This window comes from Ornithodoros turicata, unplaced genomic scaffold (genome assembly GCF_037126465.1).
Source record: "Ornithodoros turicata isolate Travis unplaced genomic scaffold, ASM3712646v1 ctg00001320.1, whole genome shotgun sequence".
Lineage (NCBI taxonomy): Eukaryota > Metazoa > Arthropoda > Arachnida > Ixodida > Argasidae > Ornithodoros > Ornithodoros turicata.
In genome coordinates, this window is record NW_026999550.1 from 1,513 (window position 1) to 11,916 (window position 10,404).

The following is a 10,404-nucleotide window of genomic DNA, read 5'->3' on the forward strand; positions in this document are numbered from 1 at the left end:
TTAGAGCACACGATATGGTAAACAATGATGTCCACTGTACGACATGCCGAGGTGTGTACGTACAGCAGCAGAAGAAAGTTATTGAAGTATGAACTTGGCATCTAATGAAATACAATGCATAGAAACGCTGTGCTACCATATGCATGTATACATGTACAGCAATCAACCATTTATTAGGCGTTATTAAAATTAACTGTCCCCAGCAAGCGTAGCACAATGTGAGATACTGGAAGCCAATGTGAAAGTATGGAGGACTACCGTAAAATCTACAGCCATTTGACCGTAATCAGGATTACGGACACACTACCGTCTTATTTACGGCGATGACCGTAATCATTACGGTATGTTTCATTGGTATTAATTACACTGCTTGGACCGTATTTCCAATTACGGTAGCATACCTGTTCCTTTTACGGTAAAAAATGGATTCTGACCGTAAACTTTACAACATTTTTTTACAGTGTAAAGCCGCATAGAAACACCATCAAAAGAAAGATAAAAGCGAACACCACAGACTGCATAGCTTTTTCGCACATTTGCTTTTCTTAATTTTATATCATTAATGTTTTCTGTGCACTGCACGTGCAGGATGAAGTTAGGATGTAAAAGCCTGCTTTGCATAATAGGTACGCCAAGTATGCCTAACCACCCACGAAGGTGGCAAGCTGGCCCTGCTTGTATCATTGAAAAATGTTGGCGTGTATACAGACACATGGGTCAAAGGTCACACGCATACTGCAAATGTTACTCTTTACTACTGCCATAATTATGGTTGGTAACATTATTGGAAGAAAATATGGTAAAGTCGGGCAGATTCTCAGGTGCACTATATTTTGATACAAGAGAGCTTTTAGAAATAAGAGCAGTAAAAGGCGAGGAAAGTGGGTCCGTCGATGACGCTACTAAATGCAGCAATGAGCTTTAGTAAATAAGGAGATACAGAAGTGCAGTAGTACAGTCTAGTCCATGAAAGACCTTAGATTTGAGCTGGTACTAAAAAATATATAGTTTGCTGGAAAGAAGGCTCTTACTGGAGGATCCGGAGTATCGGGAAAACGTCTTGAAAAATTGCATACTGAGGAAGATATGTAGAAGCTATCAAGATTCGAAACAAGAGGAACTGGGACAAGAAGTCATATCTGAAAACGTATGAGTGGATTCGAGATGTCAAGAGATTTTCAATTTTAATGGTCATGTATTTGAATGTATAGGAAGTTTTAATTTTTAGTTTTTACCTAAAAACCAATAATAATTAATAAGAATATGTGAAGGAGGAAAATTAAGGCTCTGGTGTTACTGCACACGCTCCGTTGGCTGTGGCCCTGCTAATCAGTGGAGTTTATTTTGAATTTTATTTTTTTCTCCCTTTCCCTGAGACACCTTGCGTGGGACGGAGGATGGGTTGTTACTTACTCCTCTCTCTTTCCTATAATTGATTTTATCCTTCAGTCTATAGTCCTTCATTGTAAATAAGTAATGTGAGAGCTTATCAGCCACGTGCACTTGAGTGACCACATAAATTGCTCAGTTGTCTGGCGACGTAAACCCGCAATTATTAAATTAATAAATACATTGGAAGACACGGCACTTACCGACTCGTGAACAAACAGGCTGCCAATGGCTCTGCCCTCCTTAAACATGTCAGATAGGGCTCTCGCAGCAAGCAAAGCTTGGAGACTTTAAGTAAGAAAAATGGAAGAGTAAATTAAATCTACACCTTAATAACACTAACTTTGCAATACCTGCACAGGATTTCAAATTATTAGTTAAGACGGTAGCCACAGAATGACGCTTGGCAATAATTTCAAAATGAGTTAGTTTTATTTATTTATTTTAGTGTTTATTGGAGTATAATAACTGAACCACAAGCTGAAGGCAAATGTTACTTACGTTTCTTCCGCCTCTGACATCCTTGGGACCTGTCGAGGCCCAGAATGCTACTCCTGATATCTTGAGCACAGCGTACGTCTTTGTTGGTTACAATGTGCAGCACTTTGTAGATTGCGTCCTCTACTGCTTTCACGGCGTCCTTTTCTGTTAGCAGTTCAAACTCATGCATGAACTGAAAGTAAAAAAAAAAAAAATATGTTTCCTGTATTTCCTGTTTCCTGTGTTTTCTGTTTCCATGTATCCCAATTACTTACTATTTTAAAGTCCATGATGTAAGGGAACTTCCTTACGGAGTCCAAAACCACAGTTCGCATTTTCTTTTACCTTTCTTGGAAGCTTTGTTCTAAGCGCGTAAACATTTGAGGAACATCTGGTTGTTGCTTCAGGTACTCATCCAAGAGCCATTCTTCGTGTTTGTTAATATCCGACGTGCTAAACGTGCTCTGTGCGTTCTCCTGTGTAAAATGCATAACTCGTGTGGCAGGTTTAACATACGCCACAGATACTTACAGATGGTCTTGGTATCTTGTTGCGCTGCAACGTATTTGTGCCATCCATGTCCTTCTCTGCATCCCATTTAACACCCTTCTAACACCATATTTGGCTCTGGATTCGTTAACCATTTTATTGTTAGTTATCTTACGTCGCTCATTTTTAAATTTATTTCGAAGGCTTATGACCCAAGAGTCCTTAAAAGAGAAAGAAATTAGTCTTTACGTCCTACCGTATTCAGCTGCGTCAGTTATTTAGAAAACACAAGTTCTGAAAGAGCAAGCTATATCGTACATAAAGATATTATGTCAGCAACTCACAAAGCCACTTCCTTTGTCATCAGCCAAGTTACGGTACTCTGTTACAAGCGAGTTCGCCACCTTCGAATAAAACTTGGCAGAAAGGTATCTGAAAAATGTGGGAAATTACCTTTCAGAGAACGCCAAAATATACAGGGTGTCCGGCGAGAAAGTGTAAAAAAATCACTTAAAAAAATAGGGGTGATAAAAGCATGGGACTTTCTTTACGAGACTCCTAAAGGATTTTGCCACCTACTGTAATGATTTTCGTTAGTGTGATTAATTAATTAGTGGAATTTCGTTAATTAGTTTTTGAAAAATGCCAAGGAATCGCTACATTTTTCTGCCGGAATTAGAAAGGCCATGTCTGGAAAAGCGTATCCCAGTCAAAATTAGTTGATATTGCGCACGTTTTTCAGAGAAAAATTGCTACCCGAAAAGCATCCGCAATCCTATCGCAAGTTGAGCGCTCTTGCGGCCTTCGCTTCGCCGTGGATACAAGCTCCGCCCAAGGGCCCTCCCTCTGCGAAGAAAGCAGGAAGAAAGACGGAAACAAAATCGGTAAACAGGAAGAGTGAAACAGACCACAATCCTATTATCAAACAGATAAACGGAGTCACACATTTAGATTGCGCTTTGGACAGAAGAACCACAGTCTTGTGCCCTTTTATTCTCAATGAAAACAAAAATTGAAAAAGGTGCTCGAAGTGTGCCTGCTGTCTTCACCGATACACAACTGGCATCTGTAAAATACATTTCTCTTATCATTCCTTAGCTCTTTGGGATGGTACGGCAGAAGGCGGTTATTTTTTGCGGCAATTCTTCTGGCGCTCTGGACTCCGTTTGGTGCGCGGCGCCCTTGATTCTGCCCCACAAGTAGAAGTCCAGTGGTGTCAGATTTTGGGACCTCGGTGGCCAGGGAACCCGCCCATGACGGCCAATCCACATATCCCGGAAGATATTGTCCCAAAATCCTTTGGCACTGCCAAACTAGTGCGGTGGGGCGCCATTATGTTGGAACCACATCATGGCGCGTTTGCTTAAGGGCAGCTCGTCTACGAAGTCGAAGACTGTCTTCATGTGTATTTCGTCCACAGAACGCTACGCTGTCAGGGCACCACTGTAGTACACTGGACCGAATATGGCGCCATTAAATATCCCCATCCAAACACTAAAGGACCATTTATTTAATTTTTCAAATAACAAATTAGAAAAGGTGGTGATACTAGAAGTGAACTGTTGCTTTCTGACAGCCATGCAGGCTTTTGCAACGTAAGGTGGCCTGGACTAAAGTAGTACACGAGCTGGTGCTTCTTTTTCGAAATAATGAAGCACCTAAAGGGTTGCGAAGCGACGAAACAGTTGTTTGAAGCCCATTGCAGAAGGTGTGCCTGCTTTCCGATAACATTTTTTAATGATATTCTAGAAAACATTTACCGGCATAAAATATTGCGCTCTGCAAGAAAAAGTGAAATGTTCTTGTTGTTGTACATTTGTTGGTCAGCCGAGAGGAGAACGAGCAATTTCAAATTCATGCGCCAGCAGTGGTGCTTGTCGGTCCCTTTCCAAACTCCGCAGTGCAGCACATTCGGAAGACAAGTGCATTGGGGATAGTCGGTGGTGGTATTACCTCCGTGTCCCTATTGCACTAGCTTGAGGTATGTTCCCAATAAAGCTGACGCAGATAAGCCATCCCATCCTTAGCCTTGCTGGTTTCCGTATATTGTGCTGGTTGGTAACTGTTTTCTTGCCTTCCCTTTCCCCGTCGGAACAATTACGTTCGCTAATTAATTTGTTAATTAATTTGCTTAATTTGGTATTTTAAAAGTGAAATAAATGGTCCTTTAGTGTTTGGATTGGGATATTTAATGGCGCCATACTCTGTCCAGTGTACTACAGCGGTGGCCTGACAGCGCAACGTTATATGCACGAGATACTGATGAAGACAGTCTTCGACTTCGTAGAGATGTGGTTCCAACATGATGGCGCCCTACCGCACTCGTCTGGCAGTGCCAAAAGAGTTTTGGTCAATCTCTTCGGGGATATGTGGATTTGCCGTCATGGGACGGTTCCCTGGCCACTGAGGTCCCCAGATCTGACACCACTGGACTTCTACTTGTGTGGCAGAATCAAGGGCGCCGCGTACCAAACGGAGTTCACAGCGCCAGAAGAATTGCAGCAAAAAATAACCGCCTTCTGCTGTACCTCCCACCACAAGAGCTAAAGAATGCTGCGAGAAATGTATTTTACAGATGCCAGTTGTGTATCGGCGAAGACGGCAGGCACTTCGAGCACCTTTTTTGATTTTGGTTTTCATTGAGAATAAAAGGGCACACGACTGTGGTCCTGTCCAAAGCGCAATCTAACCGTGTGACTCTGTTTATCGGTGATTGATAACAGGATTGCGGTCTACTTCACTCTTTCTCTTTACCAGTTTTGTTTGCTTCTTCTTTCTGCCTTCTTCGCAGAGGGAGGGCCCTAGGCCGGAGCTTGTATCCGCGGCGAAGTGAAGGCCGCAAGAGTGCTCAACCTGCGATAGGATTGTGGATGCTTTTCGGGTAGCAATTTTTCTCTGAAAAACGTGCGCAATATCAACTAATTTTGACTGGGATACGCTTTTCCAGACATGGCTTTTCCAATTCCGACAGAGAAATGTGACGTTTCCATGGCATTTTTCAGAAATCAATTAGCGAAATTGCACTAATTAATTACACTAACGAAAATCATTACAGTAGGTGGCAAAATTCTTCAGGAGTCTCATAAAGCAAGTCCCATGCTTTTATCACCCCTAGTTTTTGTTAGTGATTTTTTGACAATTTTTCGCCGGACACCCTGTATACAGATGACATGCACATGATCAATGTCAAACATTGTTTTAAAATATATACATGCAGTGTGCAGCGAATCATCGACTGGTACAACTCCTATACGGTTTGTTTGTGTACTGAAGGTATCAGTATGGCTTCTTCAAGCTTTACGTTCATCCTGCAGAAGTCCGGAAATGTGTACTCTCTGCCATCACGATCGTCACTTGGGCAATCGCTGCAGCTGAAGAAATTTGTTATGTTTACAGTGTTTCGACATGTTGTAGATGCGGGCAAGCTGGTGGCCCATGTCCATGGTGAATAAAGCCTGAGTTTGGGTAACAAAGAAGGTAATAGATGACACGCATACACATATGCATGCATGTATGTGTGTGCGTGTCATATATTCTCTTCGTTGTCACCCAAACTCATGTCTTACTCACCATGGTTACAATGTTTATTTTACATTCGTCAGAAAAGTAAAATCGTAAAATCAGGTAGTCACCAATCTGTGAGAATTGATGAATGGACAACGCCTGATGACGATTCTTTTGGTTCCAATAGAACTGGGGTTTCCTGTAAAAATGGGACGTATAAATTAGTTGGTTTTGCCCTTGGTGAGGTTACAGCAAGGTATCCCGCCAATACGCAGCGATTGACGAACACCATGAGTACTGCTTATCACCGAACGCGAACCGGCAGCATTTCCATTAAAAAGAACAGACATGTGATACTCACTGTGGCGACCACAAATATTTCTGCCTTGTCAGGAATAACGTCATCGTCCGCAAAGTCGATGTTTCTTTTGAAAACGTCGTCGAATACCTGTTGAAGATGGGAAAAATTTACGATAAACGCATCTCCGGTTGAGGACTGGAAAACAGCGGGAATGTACGACAGCGTCGTGTAACGCAGCCGTTATCTCTACGCGCACGATTAAGTTCTCCGGCATAAAATCAGAAAATACATGCTCAGAAAACGTGTATTACCTGAAACCTGTCTCTGTCCAAGTTCACAACTGGTGCTAGCAGTCTGCATGCTCGTACAGCGTCTTTCAGGGCGGTGAGATGGGGATCTTGTACTGTTAGTTTCCGCGCGCTTTGTACGGCGACAAGGCATGAGAGAGATGCCATTCGTACAGCTACGAGGCTCTGGAACCTGCGTAGTTTCAACGACTAACGTTTGACTCGTGATGAACGCACAACATATATCCGCCGCCTACAAAGCGTGCAAATTCAACCGCCGCACGTTGTCCCACGTTAGCTCAAAGGAGCAACAACGCACACCGACAAAGTATTCGTAGGTGGCGCTATAAGCCTATTTTTTGCGTGTTTCTTACTGGTATCACAATTTCGCTGTAACATAATTCTGACTAGATATGTTATAGTCAGGTATCAATTACGTAACTGGAAAACAATGCAAAGAAGGTTACAAAGCAGGAGTAATAAAATCGGTCTTTCCTGGCAGCCTCACAAGACCGCGCCGAGTGCGCGAAAGTATCATTGCTTCATTCTCACGTCTTGTCAAGCTCAGTTTTTCAACTTGGCAGAACGGTGACAGCCTAATGTAACCAAGCGTGAAGCGATGTAAAGGGTCATGAGTGATAGAACCGAGGGAGAGATGTTCATCTGGAAAAGCCCACCCGACAACCTCCTCCAACACATTTCTGCGTAGCCATGTGACAAGGTTCGTCCGCAGAACGAACCAGCCGCAGTGAAGGACACGGTACGTATTCTCAATAAGCTAAACACGCACGAACGCACAGTTACCATCTTGTTCATTAACAGCTTTACGTGAAAGGGAATCCTTGCGCCGAAGGTAGACCAAGCTAACTGAATCCGAAAGCAGGCAGGAATGAACTAGCAGAGATAAAGAGATAATGTCTTCCCTACCCGAAAGATTAATAATTCTTTTTCCGTCAACTAGCGCAATAATTGGGCGGAAGCTAATTTATTTTGGTCAGCAGCTTTGTTACAATTTGTGTTTTAAGAAACTGAAGCCTAATACGTCAAGTTTAACTTTTTTTTAAAATTTATTACAGATGCCAAATCTACGGTACTTCCCGTGCCCCAGATGCCAACACAGGGCATTTATTTTGAACTCACTGCTGCGTCACCTATCCTCATCTCATGGCTATGAGAGGAATTGTGCCGTGATCTGGGAAAATGTGCCACAACCTATACATCGTTGTCTCGTTTCCGAGAGCAACTACTCAAAATGCACAGTAGTGACCAACCTCAATGCGTCGATTCTTCTAGTGTGAAAACCTGATACCAACGTTGAGCATGTGGGCAACATGGAGAGCAGTGATGATGATATTGCAGCAGCTATCCCTCAATCGGCTCAACAGAATGCTTCAGCTGATCTACCATCCACAAATACTGCAAGCACAAGTACTTTGCGGCCAACCACTGAACGACAATATCCTGTGAAAGAATTCGCAATCCTCCTATTGAAATGGAAAGAAGCAAAGAAGGTACCAGAGTCAACGCTTAACGAGATTGCAAACGACATGTTCAATTTTTTCAATGATTGTGGGCCACAGCTTTTTTCTGCACAAGGTAGTGATGTAGAACCATCTGCGAATAGTGAAATGGGGCAACTTTTGGCAAAAAAAGGTCGTGAACGCTTTTGGACTGGTGCCCTTCCATATGTTGAGCCAGTCACAGTGACCTTAAATGAAGCTGGCGAAGCACGAGTAAGCTTCCAGTACGTGCCCATCTTGGAGGTGTTGAGACACTACGTCGAATGGCTTGACAATTCACTCACCAGTGACCCATGCAGGTTTGCTGACACCTTAAGCTCGGTGTTTGATGCATCAGCCTTTGCAAGCCATGAGTATTTCTGTGGGGATCGGGAAAAGTTGTGCATCCAGCTTTACACTGATGAATTTGAGGTGTGCAATCCCATCGGTGCACAAAGACAAAAACACAAGCTCATGGCTGTGTACTATACTTTGCTAAATGTACCATCACGCTTGAGAGCACAACTTTCACACATCCATTTGGCTCTATTATGTAAAGAAAAGCACATTCAAAAGTACGGGCTTGACAGAATACTGGAACGGCTGCACCAGGATATTGCCCACCTGGAAATTGAAGGTATCACGGTTCACAACAAAAAGATTACTGGTAGCGTATTCTGCCTCTCAGGTGACAATCTTTCAAGCCATCGGATTGGTGGGTTCAAGGCAAGCGTTAACCATGGACACATTTGTCAATTTGCAGGGCTCTACATCATGAAATTCGAACAAAACACAAAGAACAGGACTTTGTGTTGCGCACTCCAGCAGTCCACAAGTTCCACTTGGACATGCGTCGTGGGGGTGCTGCAACGTTGCCTCGTTATGGCCTTAAAGCACCATCTGTAGTTCACATAAAGGGATTTCATCCCACTGAACACTTGCCACCTGACGTAATGCATGACTTGCACGAAGGTGTCATACCGTTTGTGTTGTGCCACTTTATAAGATACTTCATCTCACAGAGACTGTTCATCCTTGATGTACTGAATGAGCGCATCTTAAATTTTCGTTATGACCAGTGTGACAAGAAAAACAAACCTGAGCCAATCTCCCAGCACTTTTTGTCTAGTGGAGGAGTAATGAGAGGTACAGCTTCACAAAGGTTTTGTCTTTTTAGGAACCTAGCATTGTACATCGGAGATTGTGTTCCGCACGAAGATGAGACATGGCAACTATATACAGCATTTCGTGAAATTGTCGATATTATAATGAGCAAGCGCATACCACGAGTGTATGTTACTTATCTGGAGCGCTGCATATTTTCTTTTCTGGAAGGTTTCACAGCACTGTTTCCACAAGTGTCCGTACCATGCAAAATGCATTATATTGTGCATTACCCGAGATTCCTCAGCATGTATGGTCCCCTTGTAGTTATCTGGTGCATGTGGTTTGAAGGAAAACATCAATATTTCAAAGACACTTTGCAAGAAAAATTCGTAATTTCAAAAACATATCCTATTCATTGGCCAGAAGGCACCAACTCGGTCAGATGTATGTGTGGTCAAAGCAGTTCATGAGTCATGTCACCTCCACTGATGGAACAAGAGAGGTGCTAGTTGAACACGTACCAGAACACATAAAAAACTATGTTTCTGACGATCGCATAGTTGTTGGCACTGTGATGTCTGTCAGAAGTGTCACGATTGATGGCCTTACAGTTTCAGCAAGCTGTGTAATCGTAAAAGAAATTCCTGAAGATGACTTGCCGGTATTTTCAGAGATCTTAGGAATATATATTGTAGTAGTACTATAGATTAACTCTGCAGCCAGGAAATGACGTCAAACAGGAAATGACGTCATCAAGGACGTATGACGTCACTCCAAGCCGCAGCCGCTCCGCCCTCATATCAGTGAGGCCAGTGGATAAGATAGTTAATCAGTGACGTCACATAGTTAATCTTAGTGATATGATATCAATGATAAGATTAAGTAACAATAATGACATCATGGTGAAACACACTAGGAATCGAACTTGGGTCCTTTAGGTTGACAGACGAGCAGCTTAAGCCACTGGGCCACGGGATCTACATGTTTACTTGCGTCGCTAATCAGAATAGAATTGTGTGGGGTGGAGAGGTTGTTTGATTTCTTTTACGCCAGGTGGCGTCATGGGGAGTTGAGTTCGTTCATCTAGGCATGGCAGCACTTCCAGCAAATTTACCGCCGTTCAACAGATGGCGCTACCTGCGCCCCCAAATTTTAAATTTCGCGCCCATTTGACTTCGCTCTTGGTTTAAAAGAACTCCTCACGATCATGTTGTTTTCATTTTAGAAAAAGAAAAATAATAGCGAGTCAGTTCTATGTCAACTTACTGTCAAACGCCTCGAGTGATGTATTTCGTAGTAACACAATGAGCAAGTTCAGAGTTAAACTAGCTCAGCCAGTGCAATTAGA

General features: G+C 42.9%; 1 protein-coding gene across 1 annotated transcript; it reads left to right on the top strand.

Moving 5' to 3' along the window:
- The first annotated feature begins 7,781 nt into the window (after nt 1–7,781).
- Nucleotides 7,782–8,855, top strand: LOC135376827 (uncharacterized). The gene has a single exon (XM_064609283.1). The coding sequence runs from the start codon at nt 7,782–7,784 to the stop codon at nt 8,853–8,855; it is 1,074 nt and encodes a 357-aa protein (XP_064465353.1).
- The last annotated feature ends 1,549 nt before the right edge of the window (nt 8,856–10,404 follow it).